Below are 26,250 nucleotides of genomic sequence, written 5' to 3'. Positions count from 1 at the left end.
GCGGCTGGTGGATGCGCCGCAGGAGGGTCGCGCCCAGATTTATTCTCCAGCCTTGGAACCCCCCTGAGATCGCAGCGCTGGGGTAAGTTGAGGCGAGGTAGCTGGTGGTGCCTGACACATAGCGCTGAGAAGAGGTGAGTGCCGCTGGCCGACTCGGGTCACGGCAGCGGAGTCCCCAGGTGGAGGAGTCAAAAGAGAGCCGGCTGCCATCTTGTGGAGCCCCGGGGTGGCAGCGTGTGGCCTGACGGATTGGGGGGTGCGGCTGTGGCTCTAGGGGCACCTGTATAGCCCTCTTCTTCATCTTCTTGCCTGCCCTCAGCGGGCTACCAATACTCGGCGGCCGCGGCGGGCCGCGGCGGTGGTGGGGGAGGGGTGGTGCCCCGTAGCCTTCGACTGCAAGGACACCCGCTCTGGGATAACTGGAGTCCCGGGGCCGCCTGGAGACAGTGGAGCGATCAAGGCGCTGGGTGTTCTAGGACGCACCGCCAAGCAGAGCCCCGGGCACAGCTAAGGGCAGCACAGAACAGCCCCAGGCATAGCTACGCAGGCAAAGCTCAGCAGGCATAACACGGAAAGCAGGCACAGCGGAGCCCCAGGCATAGCCAAGGACAGTGTCGAATATCGGTGGCCGGATCGGGCCATAGAGGTGAGGCCCTCAGTGGTGGGGGCGAGGGAGAACAGGGAGGTCACGATTTGCCGAGTGGCCAGGAGGTGGAGACTGTTGAACTGGGGGTAAGCTTCCTGGCTGTCGGGCTGTTTCGACGCTCCATCCCCTGAGTGGCAGCCCTTGAGTGCCTGAAGGAAGTGCCTAGTAAATTACTATGACGCGGAATACGGGTGGGGGGGCCACACCAAGCATGGCACCATTGATAAATTTACTAGAGAGGGTGCTGTGACAGGGACAGAGGGATATCACGGGCAGGTGCCGGGTAACGCGGCACTTCTGGCGGCCGTTACCCAGTCCAGGGATATGCTTGACGCCAAGCTCGGGGGCGTGGGCTCTGATGTCATGCTGCTGAGGCAGGACTTGCGCAATGCGGTGGAACGCATCACGGTGACCGAGACCCGCATATCGGAGGTGGAAGATGATGTCACGACCTTAAAGAAGAAAGTGGCGGTTATGGAAAAGATTCAAAAAGGTCTGGCGATGCGGGCTGAAGACGCTGAGGGGCGTGCTCGGCGCAACAACCTTCGCTTTGTGGGATTCCCGTAGGGATGCGAGGAAGATAGCGTGGAGCGCTTCCTGACACAGTGGCTGGAGGGCTGGCTCCCCCCGGATGCACTCTCCTGCTGCTTCGTGGTTGAGGGGACCCACAGGGCACTTATGCGGCCGATCATCACCAAATTCCTGAATTATATGGACCGAGACACTATCCTGAAGCAGGCCAGAGCTAAGGAATCCCTCACCTGTGATAAGGCGCATATCCTCATATTCACGGACTGCACGTGCCTGGGGCAGCAGCAGCGGCAATCCTTTCTGGCGGCCAAGGCTCGCCTCCGGGACCTCAAGCTCCCATACGCACTGTTGTTTCCGGCCCGCCTGAAAGTTGTCTACCGCTCCCGCATGCACTTCTGCGACTCTCCGGAGGAAGTCTTTAAATGGACCGATGAGACTGTGCGGGTGCGAGTCCACACGCCACCTGGTAGGTAATCAGACTCATTGTCGAGTGAGGTGGCCCGGAGGGGACCCCGAGGCCAACAGAGAGGTAACAGGAGATAGAGGTCCAGGCATCGTTCTCTGTCCAGCTCCACCCTTTGGCAGAGGGGTTTGACTCCAGAGAGACAGGCTTCGGCGGACTGATCGAAGGGCCTAGCAGGTGCTGGGAGACTAGGGATTGCGTTTTGATGTCCAGATAGGCACGTTTATTGGGCTGGAAACCTGGCCACGCAGTGGTGGGTGGGGAAGGGTAAGGCCCGAGGGTTATGGGTGGCCAGTTGGGGATCCATTAGAAGGTATGGTTCCTGTCCCCCGGTTGGGGACAGGAACACACCGCGACACATTCGTGAGGTATGGGGTGGGGGTTTGTTCTATTTGTTTGATTGCACGTCCATGCTGGTTACTTGTAACTCATCGTACACACTGGGAAACACATACACAGACCACAAGGGCATAAACCACATGCTATGTCTGGCACGAAGAAGGAAAGGCAGATAACCCCTGGTTCCCTGCGCATAGTTAGTTGGAATGTCCACGGGACCCTAGACAAGGTGAAGCGGGGGGCCATACTTCATTATGCCAAACGGGCGGGGGCCGATGTGCTCCTGCTACAGGAAACACACTTGATGGGTACTAAAGCCCTATGCCTGCAGAGGTACGGGTAACAATACATATTCCATTCAGGCTTCACGCGGGGTTCGAGGGTCGTGGCGATACTGATCCATCGCAGGGTCCTATATGCACTTGAGAGATTTTGGTCAGACACACAGGGGCGGTACATCTTTATACAGGGCAGAATTGGGGGAGACATTTTGATGCTGGGCAGCGTGTACGCTTCACCGCCATTACAGTGGTCTTTAGTGGAACGACTTCTAAATCTCTGAGGGGTTATGCCGGACACACTCTCTGTTGTGGGGGGGATTGGAATGACGTGATGGGGCTGGGTCGGGATAGATGGAGGAGCGGGTGGTGGGTGGATCCCCTACCAAATTACACTCCCTGGTGATGGGGCTGGACTGGGCGGATGTCTGGAGGCACCTACATGGCCTCCGCCGGGAATATGCTTAGTTCTCCACAACACATGATTCTTTCTCGAGGTTGGACTACATATTTGTTCCTAGGGGGTTAATGCACAAAGTGTTGTCAGCGGACATTATGCCCAGAGGCTTGTCGGATCACTCACCAGTTGCTCTCACATTCCAGATTGGCCCGGGGAGGCAGCCACTTAGATGGCGTATGATGGGGTGGCAGTTGCAGAAGGATAAATACAGGGAACACTTGACCAAAGAGATAGATAATTATCTGGTAGCAAACGTAGGGTCGGTCACGTCTCCAGCGGTACTTTGGGAGGCATTGAAACCCACGCTGCGAGGGGTGGATATTTTGTGGTGTGTAGCTGCGTGGAGGGAGCGGCAGAGGGACTTGCTGCATCAGGAGGCAGATGTGGAGGCATTGGAACGTAGGGGTCAGGAGGCGGATGGCAGCCCGGCCAGACTACAGTTAGTATTGGCTCAGCAACAATATGCAGCCTTACTGATGGACGAGGCCCGTCAGGCTTGGCTGGCAACGCATAGTAGGGTCTATCAATGGGGGGGACAAATCCAGCAAGATGCTCCATCGCCTATGCCAGGGTGCCTTACATGTCCAGCCTCTGCCGCGAGTCCTGAACCCTGCGGGAGCGCCGATTTCTTGAGCCCCCAGCTATTGCAGAAAGTTTTGCTGCACATTATGAAGACTTATATACGACAAAAGAATGCCTCACAGCCGCTGTCATTGCGAAATTTATAGATGACCTTCCCCCTAAGACTGTCGGACGATGAGTTGGGTACGGCCCTGGGGAAGTTGAATCCCGGGAAGGCTCCGGGTCCGAACGGTTTCCCCAGTGAGTTTAAAAAAAAAATTGTACAGCTGACCCCACATTTTCGGCCAGTGGTGGAGGAGGCGCGGAACGCGGTTTGCTTCCCCCGGACTGGAGTCAGTCGGATGTGGTAGTGTTTCTCAAGCTGGGTAGACCTACAGAGCAGCATGCATCATATAGTCCCATCACCCTTCTGGTGACATCCACATTGGTACATCCAGACCAGGCTGGGTTCAAGCCTCAGAGGGCGATTCGTCACAATATCAGGCGCACACACGTTGCTGTGTCGGCCAGTGGGCGGATTGGGGAGCTGGCAGCGCTACTGTTGGCCAGCATGGATAGGGCCTTTGATTTCCTGAGCTGGGTATACTTGTTTGCTCTTCTGCAGAAACTTAACCTCGGCACTATTTGCAGCTGCTCTAAACTGATTTCACTAACGGCGTCAGTGCGGGTAGGAGGGGCAATTTCTCGCTCTTTCTCCATCCAGCGGGGCACGCGACAGGGCTGCCCCCTCTCCCCTTATCTTTTTCCACTTGCCATGGAGCCGCTGGCGGCCTGGGTGCGCATTGATGGCCAACTTTGGGGGTTTGAATGGATGCCAGGTCTCACGGATAAAATAGCACTGTATGCTAGATAGTTAGCTACGCCGACGACACCCAACTGGTTGTCTCTCTGTCGCAACTCCACCAATGCCCCGATAATTTCCATCAATGCCTGACTAAAATCCATGCTTGGATGTGCGACTCTGCACTCAAGCTAAACGGCTCCAAAACAGAAGTCATGATGTTAGGCCAAAAAACAGCAACCTTGCCCTCCTCTATCTGGCCGTCCTGTTTAGGGGACCCTCCCCCCCAAAAACAGAAATCAAAAGCTTAGGGGTATGGCTCGATCAGGACCTTTCGCTTAAAACACAGGCGAACAAAATAGCAGCCACCTGTTTCGGGCTACTTCGGTCTGCCCGTAAAGTTCTCCCTCTCCTCCCCCTTCATTAAAGAAGGTTACTGATACAAGGCCTAGTTCTCTCGAGACTAGATTTCAGTAACGCAATCTTCCTAGGAGCCCCTGAAGCCGCAATCAATAAACTGCAGTAAATCCAAAATGCCTCTGCTAGGCTACTAATGGGGATCCCACTCAGAGCCTCTGCCAAACCCGCTCTTAAAGCGCTTCATTGGCTTCCTGTGCATGAGAGGATTATTTTTAAATCCCTTTGTATCACCCACAAAATCATGCAAGGCAAGGGTCCCCTGATTCTGAGAAACTTAGTTACCCCCTATAAACGCAACAGACCCTTACGATCAGATAAAGGGTACCTGGCCTCGGTGCCTAGAATCAAGAAAACTCACACCGGAGGTCATCGCTTCTCGGTGAAGGCAGCCTCTCACTGGAACGCCCTTCCCCTACAATTACACGCTGAACCTGCCCTTCTCCGCTTTCGGAAAACACTAAAGACTCTCCTTTTCCCCAATTAATTCCTCTATCCGACTCCCCCCCTCCCTCAAAGTATCTTTCATTTTCAGCGCTGGGATGCCTTCTGGTAACCACGCGCTCTACAAAAACGACATACAATACAATACAATACAATATCCTGTTCTTTCTTACCGCTCTGGATAAGTCGGGCCACCGCTGCTGCGCATACTGCAGATCTTCGGGGAGACCTCAGGATTGTACATGAATCCATGCAAATGCACGCTGTGGGTCCTGGGGGGTCGACCGAGGGTGGGAGCATGGGCCTCATCCCTTCAATTGGCGATGGGGGTGTCTTTTTGTCCAACGTGCTGGTGGTGTCCTGGGAAAGCAATCTGATCCCTGTGTGGGACCGAACCCGGGAAGACCTTAAGGTGTGGTCCTGCATGCCCTTAACCATATACGGCAGGTAGGCCATCATCTTCAAGATGGTGGCGGTTCCCCATCTCCTCAATCAATTACAGAATCATCCATACCAGATTTCACCCCGATGGATGAGGCAGGTGAATTCAGCGCTGGGAGGGTTCTTGTGGGAGGGGGGCATGGTGAGGATGGCCCTACGCACCTGTCTCTTATCTACTTACACCGGGGGTCTTGCTACTTCGGACGTCCTCTCCTATTATCAAGTTGCACACCTGCTGGTCCTCAATGAGTGGTGGTACGGGGACAGAGGGGACCCAGCTTATGCAGTCGAGCGGCAGCTTATGGGCAACAATTCTCTGCACAAGCTATTACACTCAGCACCGCTTCGGAGCCTTCTGCCCCCGGTCACGCGAGTGGTGTTCCACATTTGGAGGCAGGCTCAGGACAGGATGGGGTGGTGGAATGTCTTGACCCAGGAGACTCCTCTCTGAGGAAACGTGTGCTTGCCTCAGTTGGCAGCATTGCAGGGCTTCCAGGGATGGGACTCCATAGGCATCTCGGCTCTGGGGGACGTCATGATTGATCTGACACTTAAAGCATTTCAGGATTTGCAGGACGAATATGGGATGTCACGATCCCAGTTCTTCAGGTACCTGCAGTTTAGTCGCACCCTATCACATAGTCTGGAGGGACTGGAGTCTCTTCCCAACTTCAGCCCCATAGAGGCGAAGGTCTTTATGGGGGAGCTACCGGACCGCAAGATTTCCCGCATATACCAAACGCTGGTCATTCACTGTTCCACGAATCTGCAGAGGCTTAATACTGCATGGGAGGCGGATGTGGGTGAACTGGAGGAGGAGGACTGGGCAGAGGCTTTAGCGAGCCCGTGGGGGGCGGCAATAGCTACGCGCCTGGGGTTGGTACAATTCAAATACCTACACAGAGAGTACTTCACTAGAGTGCCTTTGGTGTAGGGCAGGAATGATCGAATCCCCCGTGTGTCTCCGCTGTCGGCTGGAGGAGGGCGCGCTCTTGCACATAGTCTGGAGTTGCCTTTCACTACATCACTTCTGGAGGGGGGTGTTCTCCTGCCAGTCAGAGGTATTGGGTTGGGAGCTTCCCTGCACACCAGGCTTGGCCCTGCTACATGTTATGGAGGGAGTGGGGGGCAATAGATATAAGCGTCACCTCTTGTTATTAGGTCTCATGTTGGCAAAGAGGGTTATTGCCAGGGCCTGGAAGGCGCCCCGGGCCCGTTACTGGCTGCATGGAGAAATGGGATGGATCATTGTATGGGGCTCGAACAGCCAGTCTTAATTGCCAGGGCGTGCCCACGCAAACATTATAGGATTTGGAAAAGGTGGGCGGAGTACCTGGACTGGATCTAGATCCGCCTCAGGAGGGAGATGTACGCTTGCCAGACTGACGGATATATGGGTTCCAGGATTTGCTGGGTGGTTGATGGGTATGCTGTTTCGCTCCAGATGTATTGTACTTTTCCTTTGTGACATGGGCGCAATCGGGGGGGGAGGGATTTGGAAGGGGGACGTTTAAATGCGTTTTTTCCACTTTCATAAAAGTCAATGTCATTCTTATAGTGTAATTGATGTGTGCAGAAGCCTCTGGATTGCAGAGCTATGCAGCTTATGTGAAACGTGACAAATAAAATTTGTTTTTAAAAAAAAACAAGATATTGCAATCCTTTAAAATGACATAATTGTAAAATTGGATCGCTAATGCAGCAAGATTTTTGTAATCTAGAATTTGATCATGTGGTCCTGGGTGAACCATCATGGCTGTAGTGTCGTAGCGACAGGACAAACGACACTGATTCTGTGTAGGTAATGTTGTGGGAGCTTTATTGTACATGCATCTGCTTCCTTCTTTCCCAAGTACCTAACTCCCCTTCCTACTCCTCCTTCTCCGCTTCCCTTCCACCTCCCACCTTTCTTTGTGCGCAGGTCCTAGTGTCCCTGCATGTATTTCTTCAACTTTACATCCCTCCCTTCTTAAACAACTTGAATCATCTGGTAAGTTTACCACAGGGTACAAACTAAATAAACAAACATATTACAGTCCTTCAATGAGGCATGTGGGTCTTTGATGGAGGCATTTTGGCTGGTGAGCTACTTCTTGAGTCGACTTCTCCCTCTCACTAAGAGAGATGGGAGGCTGGTGCTCACTTACCATCACATGCGTGTCCCCTGTCAATGCATTGTCAGGCGCGTCCAATGCGTCTCTTGCAGTTGGTGTGCATCCATGAAAATGCGCCACATTCCTTGTGATTCCATTGTCATCTGAGGCAGCCGTGATCATAGTCCCCTTTTGTTTTGTCACTAGCAGTGGACGAGCATGATATCGACAGTCAGATTTTCTTGGTTGTTCTTGCTGTACCAGTACCCACTTTCCTTCCTGAATGGATGAAGGTTTAGCTTTACGCTGACTGTCCACATATTCCTTCATCTAAGCTTTCATAAATCCGTCTCTTGCTACTAATTCTTCATGATCTGAGTCTTGACGAGTACAACCAGCTGTTTCTTCCCAGGCCGGTATTCTTGTGCGCACTTGCGACCCAACATCAAGGTTGCTGGACATCTGTCTGTGGTATAGTGAGGTGTGGTTTGATATGCTTGTAGCACCTTGTTTAACGCTGTTTGAACATCGTGCCTTGATAGTTCAGCTTGCTGGATGGTCTTTTTCAGAGTGGCCATACATTTTCTACTATCCAATTAGCCTGTGGCTACAGGGGCGTGATATTCCAATGTCTAAAGTTGAGATGGTTAACAAATGCAGTAAACTCTTGTCCATTGAATGGTGGGCCATTGTCTGTTTTTACTACTTTCAGTATACCCCATGCTGCAAAGACTTCATCCAAGGTTGCGGGGATTCTGCAAATATACAGAACTATGCACAGGAAAACAGGACCTCAGTGAATAGGGGTGTATCATCCTACCACATTAGTAACCAAAATGACTAGCTATAGTGCCTTATTCATTCTCCATCTACAGCGAAGCTACCAATGATTAGACAACCCAGAACACATCACTCTATCTTGGGAATTGCGGGAGCCAGACACTCTTTTGCTCACTCACTCATACTTGTCAACAATGCAAGTAGTCAGAGACGCGGTATAGTTTAAAATGTTTATTTCAACTAATGAGTTCATTGGTGCAGTACACGTGCCAATACTAGCAGCAAAATGCATAAATACAATATAGTGAGCATTGTTGCAATACCATAGAATACAAACAGGGATATCATGTTATAAAAAACTGTGAAAAAGGGCTAAACGACCTAACCTCCATCCCCGTGGCAAGAGATAGTTTATTATAAAAAAGAATTCCTCTGTGCTTTGTCAGTAGACCCCAATACCTCAAGACCTAGATGCAATGTTCACATCGCAGGACAAGGCCAGCTCTTCTCTTCAGAAAGGTGTCTCTCCAAGTGCGTGAAAACCTGTTTAGTTTGCAATATTAAAGCACACGATTTCCAATAGTGCAGATGTGTGTAGTATGTTATGTTAGGTGCTAGGGACTGACCAGAACGGAATTACGAGGGGCATTGTTCTTCGACCTTGAACATTGTGTGCAGACTAAACCTCAGAGCACAGCAGAGAACGTGCAAGGTAGACAGTTCTCATGTGAAAAGGGTACAAACTAAGGCTTGCAAAATGCATACCGAGGCAGTGAAGCTCATGCTAACTTATCAAATGTCAACAATGGACCTATAAGCTATACTACACCAACACAGGTATAGTGATGGCAACTTTAGTTGATGATATGAGGTGTAAAATTGGAAAGCAGGAGTATTCATCCATTACGACCAGAATGTATTTGCCTGATTGTATCAGGCCAAAGAAGTGTACTGCAACATGTTGCCAGATGCCCTCCGGCAGGTCTGACATTTGTAGAGGTGCAGGTGGCTCTTCTCGACTAGCTAACTGACACTGAGGGCAGTCTTTTAGTGTGAATTCAACCATCTTATGAAGAGAGGGGAACCAGACCCATTCACGCAGCGCTCTCTTCACGGCTACAATACCTCTGTGCCCTTCATGTGCTGAGTTGACAACTCCTTGGCGCAGCTGTTTTGGAATGATGATTCTTTTATCTCTTAGTGGGAGATAATCTGAGGTAATGGACAATTCATCCTTCATGTGTTGAAAGGAGGTCAGTTCTTGGCTATCAACCTGTTTATTCTGTACGGACTCTTTCAGATGTCTCCAGCTGTTTGTCTGAATGCGGTGTTTCACATTTTGTAGGGTGGCATCCTCATTAAATGGCTTCCAGAATGGCCTCCAGAGGGACTGTGGGTGGTTTTGCTTGAGCCACGACAAAGTTTATGTACTTCTCTGCTAATGAAGGGTTTGATTTTGAGGATGACTTAGGATGTCACTACATATAGTCAGCTGGATTTGCTGCTTTTACAGGTTTGTGGACAATGACGATTCTCAATTATTATGCAGACAGAATCTTGATTTCATTAAAGACATACGGAGGCTAACATGATCCCTCCCTTCGGTCTTGTAATGAAATTGTGTACATGTACTCTTAAAGACGGATACCACAGCGCTCCATTCTAGGGGGCATTTTGGCTCGGGGTTTCCGAATATGGTTAGCAGAGCCTGATGGTCCATGATGAGCGTAAAGTGTTTCCTATAGATGAAAATGTGAAAATGCTCACATGTCCAGACCACTGCCAAACTTTCCTTTTCGAGCTGGGAGTAGGCTCTCTCTGTGTCTGTCAGGCTGCGACTGGCATATGCTACAATGTAACCTTGATCACAGTCTTTGTCATACTGAGCCATTATAGCTCCAAGTCCCACTGGGCTGGCATTCACAGTGATTTCATATTTCCGCTGAGGATTGAAATAAGCTACATTATTGCCTGACTCAAAAGAGGCTTTGACCGAGTAAAACGCTTGATCACATCTAGTTGTCCATTGGAAAGGGTGGCCTTGTTTAGTCAATTTTTGCAAGGGGTAGCTGCGAGTGGCATAATCCTTGATATAACATGCACAGTAGTTTGCCATGCCTAGAAATGAGCAGACATCCCCAGCATCTTGGGGACGAGGGGTATTGTTCAACGCTGCAATCTTTTTAGGATCTCGTCTCAATCCTGTGCCCAAGAAGATGTGTCCAAAGAACTTCAATGTTGATTGTGGAATTCGCATTTATCTTTATTTCGTGTTAGGTTGGCTTCCAAGAGTTCTTGACATACCCAGTCCAGTGCCTTGTCATGTTCTTGTATCTTCACTCCGTACACGAGCATGTCATCACTGTAGTTGAGAATGTTGGCAATGTGGTGAATGACCCTTCTGATCGCTTCTTGAAAGATCTCAGCTGCAGAAGAAACCCCAAAGCTGAGCCGTTTGTATCTGAACAGGCCTTGGTGAGTCGAGAACGTGGTGAAATATCAAAATTTTTCATGAATTTCAAGCTGGTGATAGCCCTTATTAAGATCTAATTTGGAAATGATTTGCACCCCATTTAAGGACGTGATCCTATCACTGATATGAGGTCCAGGGTGTCTCTCCTTTCGATGGCGGTATTGGGTGCTCTCATATCAACACAGAGACGTACTTTGCCATGTGATCCTTGTTTTGGTACTATGACCACTGGAGATACCCAAGGGCTGATACCTTAATGATATCAGCCCGGACGAGATCTTGCAGATCCTCCTCCACGGACTGCTGAAGATGGAATGGAATTTTCCTGTGATGTTGTGCTATGGGTGTCAAGCAAACTTAAAAGTGAGCCATCTTCCTGAGACCAGTGAATAATTTTGGAAACTTCTTTGCCAGCTGTAGCGTTTGGCAACAGGTCTGACAACACTGACTCTGAGTAGGTGATGTTGTGGGAGCTTTAGTGTACATGCGTCTGCTTCCTTCTTTCCCTCGTCCATAACTGCCCGTCCTAACTCCTCCTTTTCCGCTTTCCTTCCACCACCCACCTTTCCTTTGTGCGCAGGTCCTAGTGTCCCTGCATGTATTTCTCCAACTTTACATCGGCCACCATGTCAGTTTACTGTAACCACCCACAAAGAACATTCAGCCTTTGTTGACCTGTAAATGATGGTGATTCATATAATTCTTAGGAGTTACATATAATCTGAGGAAACTGATAGAAATGTCTTCTTAGTACAGAACCAACCATTAGGAAGGCGGAGTTTCCAGCTTGGGGGTGTAGCTTGCGGCCCAGAGGCAGAGCTTCCAGCCCGGAGGTGGAGCTTGCGGCTTGGAGGTGGAGCTTCCGGCTCAGCGGTGGGGATTTAGCCATGGCTGAAATCTCCACCTCTGGGCCGCAAGCTCCGCCTCCGGGCCAGAAGCTCTGCCTCCGGGCCACAAGCTCCGCCCCTAAGCCGGAAGCTCCGCCTCCGGGCCAGAAACTCCGCCTCCGGGCCGGAATTTCCATGCCCGAGTGCGGACGTAAAGTTAGTAGTCTTAAATCTATTCTGTGAATACCGAAAGTAGTAAGTTCATTCTGTGAATCCCGAAAGTAGTAAGTTCACTCTGTGAATCCCGAAAGTAGTAAGTGCATTCTGTGAATACCAAATAGTAGTAAGTTTAGGATTTAGTCTTAAGTTCATTCTGTGAATCGGGCCACAGGCTTTAAGTAATCATTTGCTCACATCATCACAACAGTTGCAGATATCATACAAAAACCTGAGCAATTGTATTTTAACTGTATTTTGCTATTTTAATTATCACTAACCCCTTTGGAAAACTAAACCATGATGATGGATCTCTCATTTAGCCATTTGAAAAATGACATTTAATCTTTTGTTTGAGTGACTAGTTTAGGTAATTAATTGTGCATGTTTTTATATTTCTTATATCTGACTATGTAGATACCTGCAGAAGACACCAGATCCCCAGAACTGGGGTGTTTGCCTTTTTACCGTTCATCTCCAACCTGTGGTACAGGAAATCAAGGAATGCTGTTTGGCAATCTTACTGGAGGAAACCCAAGAGAACAACTCAATGGTCTGACATCATTTCTTGACGCTTCAACAGTATATGGAAGCACTACAGCATTGGAGCAAAAGCTGAGAAATCTTACTAGTGCAGAAGGTCTTCTAAGAGTAAATGAGCAATATTCAGATGATGGCCGCGACTTCTTGCCCTTTGTGAATCAAGTGCCATCCCCCTGCGCGCAAGACCCTAGTGCAAATACATCTGAGAGAATAGAGTGCTTTTTCGCTGGGGACAGCAGATCTAGTGAAGTCATTTCATTGACAGCTGTACATACACTATGGCTACGAGAACATAACCGTCTAGCCAAAAAGCTGAAAAACCTTAATCCACATTGGAGTTCTGAAACTGTTTACCAAGAAGCTCGCAAAATTGTGGGTGCATTACATCAGGTCTGTTGGCTTTTGCTTAAACTTACATATTGCTTTCTAAAAGTATTTTTATGCCTCTTACATTCAATCAGCAAGTAGAGGAAGCCAGAAATGTCACATATTGATGTAAATCTTAATGTAATTAGGCACTTGGCACAGTAAAAAGGTTCTCAATTGAACAAACATCCAATGTGTACAATGTGACATGAGAAATATTCTTGAGGTAGCTGTGTCTTGCACCTTTCTTTTTTGGTATGATGTATCCCTTAAATTCCAGGCCTCACAAACCAACCATTTCGGTGAGCAATTGCTTCTTACTCCAGACTGAAGACTGACTTGAGACTCTCCAAGAGTAAAACATGTTCACTCACAAAAAAAGGCTCTCTGAGCCAAAAACTGTTTTATTTGAGCTTAAAGTAACCATCTCTTTCTTCTGGAAATTTCTTGAGAAAGTTACACCTCAGCCTGAAAGAAGACACAGTTAATCAGAGAAAGCTTTTTGTGGAGCAGACATGCTCCTTCATAGATAAAGGATATTTGTGAAAAATGTGAGTAAACATTTCTTGTTTCAAATATTTTGCAAATCCCTCACACTCAAACCTGAAGTAAGATGCAACTGCTCTCAGAAACTGCTTTGTGAATCAGGCTTGGAAGTTCTAGAGTAATGTAGAAAAATAGGAGGGAGACACAATATTTACAAAAAAGTTGTTGATCAGGTCAAATATATATTTATTTACTTATGCTATCTGAATAGCAAAGGCCAGGGCTTTATTAAATCAATTTTATGCAGCTGGCGAAGGGAGCTATAACTACCGGTGTGGGATATTGCAAAAAAGAGGCCTCCAGGCCTCCAATATGGTATTTGTACCAAGGGAGGAAAAGTGTGAAAAAATAAAATTCAGTTTTGCTTGGGGCTTCAAGAAGCAATGACGTGTTACGAAGGACTCTGCTGACAGAGCCGCTCACAAAACAGCCCTCAACAACTTTTACTGGCACATAAAGGAAGCTAAGAAAGCAGCCATAACCACCTGCATTGACTCCACAGCGAACCACATTAAGGAACTCTTCAAAATAGTCAAGAAATTCTCCAACAGTTCTGCAATGCTCCCTCAGACTACTTTCACAGGAAGATTGCTACCATCTACAACAACTCCGATCTCCAACACACCACCCTCAACTTCAGCAATCTCCATCAACCAGTGAACACCAGCCAAACAATCACCACCTGGTGTCTGCTCACTGCTCGGACCACCAAAGCCACCATTTCTTCCATCTACTCTAGGGAACCCTCCAACCTCTGCCCTCATGCTCCCCTATCTGGCCTAGGAACTTGAGGAAGCCATCAACCAACAGCTCATTGAAATTCTGGAAAACACCTCGCAGTCAGGATTCCAGGCCAACCACAGCACTGAAACTGTGTTAATTGCTGCCACAGACTATTCCCACTCTAAAGAGTGCAACAGTAGAGAATGTGTTGGATAGTGGAGGGGCAAAAACATACTATTCCAACTCCAGTGAGTGCACCAGTAGGGAAAGTGTTGGATAGAGGCGGGGTAAAAATTACTATTCCCACTCCAGTGTATGCAACAGAAGGGAAAGTGTTGCATAGCATAGAGGTAAAATTACTATTCCCAATCCAGTGAGTGCAACAGTAGGAAAAGTGCTTGATAGTAGAGAGGTAAAAATTACTATTCCTACGCCGGGAAGTGCTGCAGTAATGAAAGTGTTGGATAGCGGAGGGGTAAAAATTACTATTCCAACTCCACTGAGTGCAACAATAGGGAAAGTGTTGGATAGCAAAAGGGTAACATTTACTATTCCCACTTCAGTGAGAGCAGCAGTAGGGAAAGTGTTGAATAGCGGAGTGGCAAAAATTACAATTCCCACTCCAAAGAGTGCAACATTGGAAAAAGTGTTGAATAGCGGAGGGGTAGTAATTACTATTCACACTCCTGTGAGTGCAACAGTAGAGAAAGTGTTGGATAGCGAAGGGGTATGAATTACTAATCCAACTCCAGTGAGTGCAACCGTAGAGAAAGTGCCAGATAGCAGAGCGATACAAATTAGTGTTCACACTCAAACACTTAAAACAAAAATAAAAAATATAAATAAAATTAAAATTCATAAAAATAAATAAACAATATTTAACTATTGATAAATCAAATATATTCAAGACATAAAAAGAAAACATGTTATAATAATAATTACATATGACAATAGAGGAACAGACACCACGGGTACTGACCAAACCCCCTTCCCCCTTTCTATGTCCATTTCGGACATTGAGTCGACGCCGCATCAGCACGCAGAAGTGAGTCTGGTGTTGACGCTCTGCTGAGTAGAGTCCTGCCGGGTTTTGCGTGCGACCCAGGAGCAGTTGCAGCGGGAGGCGGCGGCGGTTGGAGAGCAGTGAGAGAGCGGCGGCGGCGGCCGACAATCGACAGCCGACAACCGTGAGCCTGTGACTTGCGACTTGCAGGAAAGCGCCGGAGTCACAGGAAAGCCGCCGCTGGAGAGAAGAAGCAGTGTACCGCCAGCCAGGCACTGCCTGCGAACCTGCGCCGGTTTAGGGACAATCTGCATCGGCGCTGGGAGCAGTTGGCTTGGCTGGCTGGCTCGGCCCCCTCCAGAGGCGGTGATTCAACCTCACCTCTACTAGGCGGGTGAGTTGGCGTGGAGGCAATTAAACGCTGTAGCGTGGCCACAGCCTGGGGGGGTGCGGTGGGGGTGCTGTGCCAGATCCCCAGTTACCCAGAAGCCGAGAGCGGCCTATAAAGTGGCAGGAGCCGCAAATTTTCAACCTCAAAGCGGCATAAAACTGCGAATAAGAAGTCAAAGTGGCAGGACCAGAGAAGGAAAAAACACAGTAACAGAAGCCGCCAACATTAATCTGAAGGCAGCAGGAGCAGCAGACATTACTTAAACACTACTGTTGTAATAGAGACATCGATTAAGTAAGCTGCAGGAGCCAATAAATCTTCTTGAGGTATTCAGAGTTAAATTTTCAGGGTGACAGCATGAAAGTATGGAATTAGCAGCTAGTAGCAACTGACTAGTAGCAAGCCCCAGAGATTTAGTGCAGGCGTCTTTGTGGCAAGGTGATTACTACTCAGGATTGGGAGAAGAGGCAGACTTTTAACAAGGCAATTTTATTTATTTTATGTATTTTTTATTTTTTATTTATTGCACATATTGCCAACGATCATTGGATTGAGGAGAATGTGGTAGCAGGCTGAACCCATAGCTAGTCGAGAGCAACGGACGAGTATTGCCTGGTACAGGAAGGAATCCCCCTCCCTTGACTAAAGTAGGGGTATAACGTTCCTTAAAGTTTGTACATCCGCACCACAAGTAAGGAAAAATATCCCCCCCCCAATTTTTTTTTAAAAACACAGGAAACGGTAGCAGTAATTGTTCCCCCACAAACATTAAACGGTATAATACAGTGCAATAAAACAGAAATCGCCTAAATTGAAAGCAAAAATGAGGTCAAGGAGATCCAGAAAGCAATTGACACAAAAAGCGGACAAGCAAGGTGGGAAGAAATCCAAGGAGTTGGACGAATCACCTGAGAAATCAGTGCAAGAAAAGACAAGCCCATTAATTCCCCTACAATATTAAATATTTGGTAAGCCGGCTACCAATAGTAAATTTATGTTTTTAAAAGATCCCACAACAGTTATCTTCTCAGAAACAGGCCAACTGGAGGGCCTTCCAAACCCATTAACACCCCAAAAAAATCTTGTAAGCTCTGAGACCAACAACTTGGAGATCAAAAGCATATAGAATAAGAGTCACCTAGTCATCCAAGCTCAAGTTCACGCCACTGAGTTCTCGGACTATTCACACTCAACACCGAAATCAATATCAAATCTACTACCAGTCCAACAAATGCCAGATGAGATACATTTGGAAATTTCAGATAATATCAAATCTGCAAACACTAAACAGAATAAATCATGGCTACATTAAATTTCATTAACAAACAATACGGATCTCCTTCAGGCTCTGGAAGCCGAAACTGCCAACCTCACAGCGAATAGAAAGGGCAGAGAATCAATAGGAAAAAGGATAGAGCCCACGCATCCAATTATTGATATATCAAGTACACTGGAACAGCCCACACAATCGCAGAGTTTAATAAGTCACAATATAAAAAAAGGCAACCAGCACCTGATGGTACGGCGGCACCAAAGTGCAAATACAACAAATCTTGCTCAGAATAACAGCTTAGTTGCAGATAAAGTTATGGAACAAGACAAAAATGAAGACAGCAGTGGAGGTATGCCCGCATTGGAAATTAAAGAAGGGATTCAGCAGTCAGCATATTCATCATTATTAAAAGTGTTGGAAACCATAATAACAGTGCTTAATATGCAGTCAGACAAGTTAGATACACAGATTGAACTGATGAATATAATTGCTTCATATATCGTAGGAATCAACACAAAATTGGAAACGCTAGCTGATCTGACTATGAAGGAGCGAGAAACAAATGCAGTAGTACGCTAAGATTGCGTGTGTGGTCCAATAATCGACAAGCTAAGCAATGTTCCAGCGATTTTGACAAGCATACTTAACGAAAGGAAAAAGATTAATGATGGTGGGGAAATAAATATAAATCACATAAGTAAGATCCAAAAACAAAACCAACAAAGTTCTATCTCGGATGGCACAAATGCATCAATGATCTCTACCAAAATCAAAAGTCTCAATAATAACAACAGGAACTCCGGGAAGGATCAAATAAACATGAGCAGGGATGGCATAAGGATCATTGACAAAAACAAAGCCCATGCAAACGCTGAGCAGGCCCTACAAGATGGCCAGGGCCAAGGCAAGGCAGAGATATGTTGGCAAACCAAGAGACAGAGAAAAAGAGTAAGGAAATCCAGAAAGAACAATCCTAACATAATACAAGACACGAATACTAGTAGGAAATGGTTCCATATTTTCAAAACAAAAAAAACAAATACAGGTCCTGAAATTCCAGGTGCACAAATAGACCAAAGATCTACAGCAGAGGAAGACCATCAGCAGGGAGATCACACCCTGCTGACCTCATTAAGTCAAAAAATACAAACGGATGAATCACTAAATATGATGCAGATAAATCAAATTCAAAACCCATGTGCAATTAAACAAATCCTCGCAAAGCTAACAACCACTATCCGGAATAATCCAGTACAAACAATGGGCAGTCCAGAGATGGAGCAAAGATATCCCCACATAAGGTGGAACAGAAGGAATATGACATAATTAAAATGAATAAATCAGCAGGGGATTTCTCAGGGAAGAAACAAAGAGAGATATCAGAACTCATTCAAGAGAAGCAATTATTGGATTGTAGGAATGATAAAGCTGCTAGAAAGGGCATTATTGAGATGGAGCAAAGAAACGACCCAAAAGAAGAGGTGTCGAAGGAAAATTTGATTATTAAAATCAATACACAAATAGGTGACACATATGGAAGTAATCAAAGAGAGGTATCAGAACTTACTACAGAGAAGCAATCACTTGATGAGAGGAACAACCCAGTGCAAATAAAGTGCACCATTAAGAGGGGGCACACAAAACCTCCATTAGAAGAAGTACCCAAGGAAAAATGTATAATCAATATCAAAAAACGGTCAGGTGACAGACATGGAACTAGTCAAAGAGAGGTACTTCAATGTGCAGCACCAATAGCTAAACTAGCGGGAAACAATCAAGAAGATACTTGGAATAAACAGATCATATTGACCCCCCATTATATCTCTGAGGGGCAACAAGATCTCCTCAATAGAGGGAACTTCTTAAGACTAATAGCTGAAATTTCGACCTTAAAGCATTTGACTACTTCAGACCTGCTGTCAATTGAATTTATCGATAAAGAAGAAAACGGTAGTATGGAAAAAACACTATCAACCTGGAAAAACGAAGAAATAGTAGCTCTAATAATGAATGCCAGACAAGAGTTCAAAAGTTGTGGCATCACAATGACAAGACCAACAAAGAGACGATATCCCTCACCTCTACTAATGGAAACAAAGAATAAAAAAAAAGAACGACGGAATTTCCCGGCTTACTCTGCACTGCGAAATGCAAGAGGAAAAATAAATCCCCCTAAAGATACCACAGGGAGTCCTACTACACAACAAGATGATAACAAATGGAATTGGATGGCCACAGCCTTAAATGCTCGGAAAACCGAATGACTTGCCACAAAGGACCAAAGCACCAATAATAGTATTGTAAAATTTCTATCTTGGAATATCGCTGGTGCAAAAAAGGAATTAGAGGAAGATAACGCCCCAACAAAAATTATGACATCATCGCCCTCCAAGAAACATGGATGATGGAATGTAAGGAGGTGGCAAACTATACACTCCACCAAGTAAAGACTACCAGAACACATAAATATGGTAGGCTAAAGGGTGGCTTAGCAACTTATATATCAACTGCTCTAAATATAAATACAGGACAACTACCGAGTACGACATCAGACCTACAAGTAATCAAAATGGTCCAGGGCCTCAAAAAACAAACAACAGTAATATTAATCAATCTTTACATTCATCCAAACGCGAAAACTAAAGAGGCACAATCTGAAAAACTGATGGTATTGGTCACTTCTATCAGATTCGAAAAACCAGCATGGGAGATAATAATAACTGGAGATTTCAATTCATATTTAATCCATACACCAGATGATGATGACCAGCTGATAGCGGACAACGAGCAATGGTCTGTTCCTCCACAATCATCCTCATTAATAAAGAGACATGACTTAAATGGGCAAAAGCTGGTCCTGGCACTAGAACATCTAGGTTTACGACTCTTAAATGGCAGAACAAAAGATGACACTCCTCCGCGGTGGACCTTTCAGGGTGTCCACACGCAGTCGATCTTAGATTATACAATCCTAACGCTTCCTTTACTCGCACGAGTGATGAAATATAAGATCAAATATTCCACTCGAAATGACCATGCATATTAGGTACTTGAACTGGAAACAGGCCATCACAAACATCATCCGGCTCCAATAGAGATGGGTCTACTGACCGCAACAAACCTGAAAAGAATACAATGGTCAGCAGAAACACTACCTGAACTATCCGCACTAGCCAAATAAATATTTGAAACAAAATATTCAGCCGGAAAAAACCCAGTACAGAGTTGGTCCATATTCACAAACATACTATTGATTCAGGCACCAAAAATTAATTATGTACAGACTAGCAGGCCCAAGCCCGACGCAAATATGTCTAGGAAGGCCTACTTGCTAAGAAAAGAGCTAAGAAAGATGGTGAGGAAAAATAATACACAGAAAGTCCCAAATCACACATGGCGGGAAATAAAGATCACCAAGAAGCTGTATAAAATCCAAATCTGGAAGGATTGGAAAGCACAACAGGAGACTCTTTGGACGAAACTACTATTTAGTACCAAACAAGCAAACAACAGGCTCTTTTGGGAAATAGTAAATGGCACAATAAGATAAAAAAAAGTGATCAATAATGCCTCGGTATAAAGAGAATGCGTGGACAGTCCATCTAAATAAAATATTTGAAGACCACATATCATCCACGAAACGGGCAATCAATGTGAACAGCGATACTGCAATCCCAGAGCTCACAGGGAAGATTTACCCTGGATCTCAAAACCCCGGCGCCATCGCAGCTCTGGAAAGTCATTGCCACATAGTAGAAGACATTGCCAGAATATTAAAAAAGGGTCGCAATGATGGGGCCCCAGGCCCAAACGGCATCCCCCAGGCTATTTTTACGGCTGATCCCGATTATTGGGCAAAATCACTTTCAGCTCTTTACAATGATATCAGTTTAACAAATACCCTCCCCATAAGCTGGAAGGGTCAATTATTAATCCGATCTTCAAGGGGGGTGACAGAGCAGATCCGGCAAATTATCGATTAATTGCACTCATGGAGGTTGAAGCAAAATATTTCACATCACTAATCCTGGAGGACCTGGTAGAATGGTCAAATGTAAACGGGCTGATTCCGTTAAACCAAACCGGATTCCGTAAAGGATGTTGCACCACAACAAATATTTTAGCCCTTGCCACAATAGCTGATAAGTGCAAACACCAGGGAAGACCACTATAATTGTGTTTTATAGACTTCAAATCCGCATTTGATCGAGTGAATCGCAGGTTATTATGGACCAAATTACAGAAACTGGGTCTCCGGGAAACAATATTACATCCCATTATACAACTGTACACCCACACGTGGGTTCGTGTGAAAATGGCAAATGGTACTAAATTATCCAAAAAGATACAAACTGAGATTGTTTTAAAACAAGGATGTGTATTAGCCCCCCACTTATTCAACCTTTTTATGGCAGACCTCTCACCCCGATTGGATCAAGCAAACACACATCCACCGCGTTTGGGAACATTGCCCATAACGCATCTCTTGTATGCAGACGACATAGTTTTGTTCAGCCTGACCCGTGTAGGTCTACAAAGAGCACCTAATGAACTCCTGATGTTTGCTAATACCAATGCACTGGAGATTATCAATACTAAAACAAAAACGATGTCACTTACGAACAGCATACGCAATCAACATCAATTCAAAATGGGAGAAACATGCCTCGGAAGAGTAAGTACCTACAAGTACTTGGGGGTATACATAGACAAAAGACTGAACTTTCAAATTCAGAAACAATATCTTGAAAAAAAGGAAATGGAATAATTTTTGCTTGTTGTGCTATCGCAAAAAAGCTATATGGTCCTTCACTAACGCCACTAGTTTCCGTGATGGCTGCGAAGCTACTACCTGCAATAACCTATGCAAGCATAGTGTTAATGGTAAAGATGGAAAAATCCTAGACTCTTTACAAATAAAGGCCTACAAAAAGTCTTCAGTCTTACAAAGTCAGCAGCTCCGGCGCAGGTCCGACTGGATTTCGGCCTTATCAAGCAGGAAATTGTAAGAAAATACGCTGTGATTAAAACTTAGTATAAACTGTGACAGGATCGATCGAATATACTGAACGACGATTTGTGGCAAACCCAGGATGATCCAAACTCAAGCTACGGCAAATTCTTGAAAATGGCTTTGAAGGATACTGAGACGATGGATCTATGGGCAAAGAACCCGTCCTTCCAAATCTTCCGTAGCTTAATAAACAAAGCGGCAAAATTACAATCATCTTTGGAACACAAAGGTACCCTAGCAAAAAGATCCAACGGCTGGATGGTTCTGCAGTCCTACACATCACTCCAACCGGCGGAATATCTCGGTGCAACATATTCGCCCCTCTTGAAACGTAAGCTAATGACAATTAGATTCGGGGTTTTACCAAGCTTGGCTGAACAACCATCATGGAAGTATACTGACGTCAAATCTTGTGGCTTATGTGGTGAAGCCCGGCAAGATATTATCCATCTAATATGTGTCAGCCCCAGTTTAAAAACGGAACGCGTTGCACTTCTAAAAAAGGCTTTTAATGACAGAGGAATTTGAACTTGTAGATCTGCAATCATTAGAGGACTTGGCACTACAGACCCTCTGCTGACCTGTAAAATGATGAAATTCCTATTGCTTTATAAGAAAAACTATGTGACACATTCAAAACAATAATGTTTAGAACTTTATTGCAATTGTATAACAAAATGTTAAAATGTTACATATGTCACTATGAGCAATACGATTATAATATGAAGTGGCATAATTATGAACATATTTTAAATTGGCATCATGAGAGGGATACTATTTTTGGTTTTAGGACTGAACAATTAATATGTTGATTTATAGGGATATCATATTTGTACTATGACATTGTTATGGTTTTAACTAACTGAAACAATAAAGACTCACTTAATTACATATGACAAAAACCTACAAATATTATATAAAATAAAATAATAAATACATTTATAAAAAACTTTACCTTGAAACTAGAAAATATTTCAAACAAAAAAAACGAATTAATACTTAAATGTATTTATTTTATTTCCTACCCTCTAACACCACACTTCAACATTTTTAATTACATTTACTCCTATAATTAATATAATTAATAATCAAATAATAAATAATATTCATAAAAATGAATAAAGATTAACTGACTACAGACACTTTAACACTATATTATCAACAACACACACCTAAATTATACTATAAAATAATAACACACAATTAAAACGTATTTTTAAATTAAAAACTATTACTATTAACAACTAATAATAAGGTAATTAAAATGTATTTAATATCGACCCTCTACCCCTTTAAAAGTAAAAACACACACAAAATTTTTTTTCTCCAAAATAAATCATTTATTAAACACAAAGTACTACCCACTCTTTACTCCTATAAACACTAAAACAAACACCGAAAATTATTTACACAATTGCCATAATTAATTACCAATTAATTAAAATTAACATCCAATTATTAATTTAACAATTAAAAATAAATAAATTCTCACCCTTTACACCTACAAACACCACAACACACACCTAAAATGAATTAGATGATTACCATAATTAAATACATTTAATTAACATCTAAATAATATATAATTAGTAATACATTACTTTACATATTTAACACTATAACATCTCAATTAAACACATATTAATAAATAAAAAATAATCAATACATTTATATAATTAAAGTACTTCCCACCCTATTCCGCTATAAACCCATAACCCGCTACGGAACTAAAAACCCAAATTTCAAAGTAAAAAAATTACTAACTACAAAAAATGTAAAACATATATTAAAAATACTAACATTTCTTATATAAAAAAACATACATCACATACATATAAAATATAAACTAAAATACATAAAATGAATACAAAAAAATATTTTTAACAACTATGGGTTCCATTATGATGTCGGGCGGATCGCCACCGCGCGACCGGCGGTGGCGATTCGCCCAACATTTTTCCCCGAATGCATGCCAATTACCCCCACCCTATTACGATGGCGGGGGGCCTAGCAGCAGATGGAAAGACCGTCCGCCGCTTTACTGCTGGCAGGCAATCGTTCCGATTGCCTGCCCTGCGGTCCTGGGCAATCATATGATGGTGGTGCCTAGCAGGCACCACCCGCCATATTAGTCTGTCAGCGAGTTTGGCCTTTCCATGGCGACGATGCCACCATGGAAAGGCATGCGGTCCTTGTTGTTGGGTACCCGTTGCGGGCCCCCAGGGTGTGGAGGTGCACATGGGGGGTACCTATGGTACCCCCCTACATTTGCAGGGACAAGGTGGCAGGCACCATGCCTAACATGTATTTTTCACATTGCGGTGGGTGCTGCTGAAAGCACCACCCACCGCAATGTAAAAAATGCGGGATGTGACTGCCATGGTGGCGATTGCATCCTGATTGGCATGGCGGGACCGCCGCACCTATGGCGGGTGGTCCCTTTTGCCATTGGAGTGGCGGGCATGTAATAGACTCCTATATTTTTGCAAGCATTATTAAACACTTTGATATTTTTAAAATCAATATTACTTACCTTAAGTCGATATTCTTGACCACAATATTCTTGCTGTTGATATTTTTGAACCACAATATTAATGACTCGATATTTGAACAACTCAATATTATGTTGGTAGGCCAAGGAAGGGAGGTAAGGAGTTCCAGATTCGTGTGGTGCCACCAGAGAATGACTGGCTCAAGTACAGTTCTCAACTGAAGGTGGGGGGTTGCAGGAGCAAGGATGTGGCATTTCTGAAAACCCAATTTGTTCCAAATATTTTCAGTTTATCACTTAGATAGGACCCTGAAGAGGAGGGCAGCGTTCTGTGGGTAATGCAGGGGTTTTTGAAGTGGGCAGGAACTTCAAAGGGACACCATTTGAGGGTTAGCAGGGCCAGGGAAATGTGGTCACATTTCTTAAGACCTAGTACCAGGCAAGCTGCTGCATGTAGAGTTGCTTTCAGTGGGCCTAGATGAACTTTGGGTAGGCAATTCTGCAGTCTAGTCTGGAGAGGATGGGAGACTGGGCCACTGTTTTGAGGTCTCAGTTGTCTGTCACCCTATAGCTGCCTGAGTTTGTGTTGTGCACTTTTGGCCATGGCTGAGATGTGTTTGCGAGGATTTGGATAATTGTCAAGGGTGATACCAAGGGGTCTTGCACTCTGGACAATGGCAGGGCAGTCATCCACTATGGAAAAGTTGGCCATCCGTTCCTGAGCTGGGGTTTTTGCTTTCGGAGCTGAGATAAAATGAAATTCTGTTTTAGTTGGGTTGAGACTTAGGTGTTTGTTAGACATCCAGTTCTGAATCTTTAGAGCGTGATCGAAAGGAGGGCAAGATCTTCAGAGGAAGTGATTTTCATGCATATTTGAGTGTCAACAGCATAAAGGATCAAGTGTTAAGGGACCCCTTGATGTACATCGACTGGTGTTGAGGAAGGCGTTCCCGATTTCCAAAATTCAGGAGCATTTAGTTAGGTAAAAGGAGGACCAATTGAGGACTGTAACTCCACAGCCCATGTGTTGTTCAAGAGTGTGGAGGAGCTCCAGGTTGTTGCAGTGTATAGGTGGCATGGCCTGCAGGACTGTGTGCCATGGCGATTCTTCGAACTACTCTGCACCAAGACATACAGCCTGCAATGGCAGCGTGCATAGCCTTGGTGGGGAGTCCCTGGGGTGGCATAACCAGTGATACAGTCCCAGAGGACCCTCTTCAGTACCCATACCCTAGGTACAAGGGGTACCATTTAATAGGGACTTACAGGGGTAGCTGGAATGGTGCCAACCATTTTACATTGTTTGGGAAAGAGATATGGCCCTTGGAACCTGGTAATGAGGGACCCGGTGCACTTACAGTTCAAAATCACATCAGGCAAAAAGTGGGGGCTAAACATGCAAAAAGAGGGTCTTTCCCACAATGAGGTATTGCGAATCATATTTACTGCAGTTGCGATTAAACAGAATTTCCAATGTAATTATTGGCACAATCTTCAGGAGTGGTGGAAAGAGCAAATGGGACTCTCAAAAATAAACTGGCTAAAGTCTATTCTTTAACTTGTTTGAGATGGGCAGATTCATGTCCTCTTGTTAGATGAGCATGAGAAGTGCACCAGACAAAATGACTAGTTTGTCACCCCACTGTATAATTATGGGGAGAACAATGAGGCTTGCACATGTTCCATCAGCTACACTAGTTTCAATAACTGATGACACTGTGCTGGATTACTGCAAAGGTCTGGCTTTTAAGGCAAAATATTTCTCTCATCAGGTGAATGTGGCAACAGAAGAAAATGAAGACATTCCATGTCGCAACTTAAGTCCAGGTGATTGTATTGGCGTCCATAAACACATGAGAAAAAGCTGCCTGGAGGCAAAGTGGAGGGGTCCCCACATGTGATTTTTAGGATGAACACTGTAGTAAAGTATGCTGGAGTTCCACAGTGGATCCACACTGCTCACATGAAGAGAGTGAGAGTGTCAGAAGCTGAAGAAGTAGTTGACTCTGTCTTTGGAACAGACAAAGGCACACAGTCAAGTACAAAGTCAAACACAAGGTGATGCTCAAAGCCAAGTGTAGTGTAGAGTCCACTCAATAAAGTATATTAAATTGGTTTATTAGTAAGGA

At 45.1% G+C, this 26,250-nt stretch overlaps 1 protein-coding gene across 1 annotated transcript in view; it reads left to right on the top strand.

The window, feature by feature from the left end:
* Positions 1–26,250, top strand: part of TPO (thyroid peroxidase) — a 1,097,706-nt gene that overhangs the window by 567,918 nt on the left and 503,538 nt on the right. Inside the window, exon 8 of the mRNA XM_078646792.1 lies at positions 12,189–12,704. Within this exon, the coding sequence (XP_078502918.1) occupies positions 12,189–12,704 (516 nt within the window). The remainder of the gene's footprint in view (positions 1–12,188; positions 12,705–26,250) is intronic.

The sequence above is a fragment of the Lissotriton helveticus genome, chromosome 6 (genome assembly GCF_964261635.1).
Source record: "Lissotriton helveticus chromosome 6, aLisHel1.1, whole genome shotgun sequence".
NCBI classification, from domain to species: Eukaryota; Metazoa; Chordata; class Amphibia; order Caudata; family Salamandridae; genus Lissotriton; species Lissotriton helveticus.
Note: the sequence above shows the minus strand (reverse complement) of the source record. Positions and strands in the feature narration are given on the sequence as shown.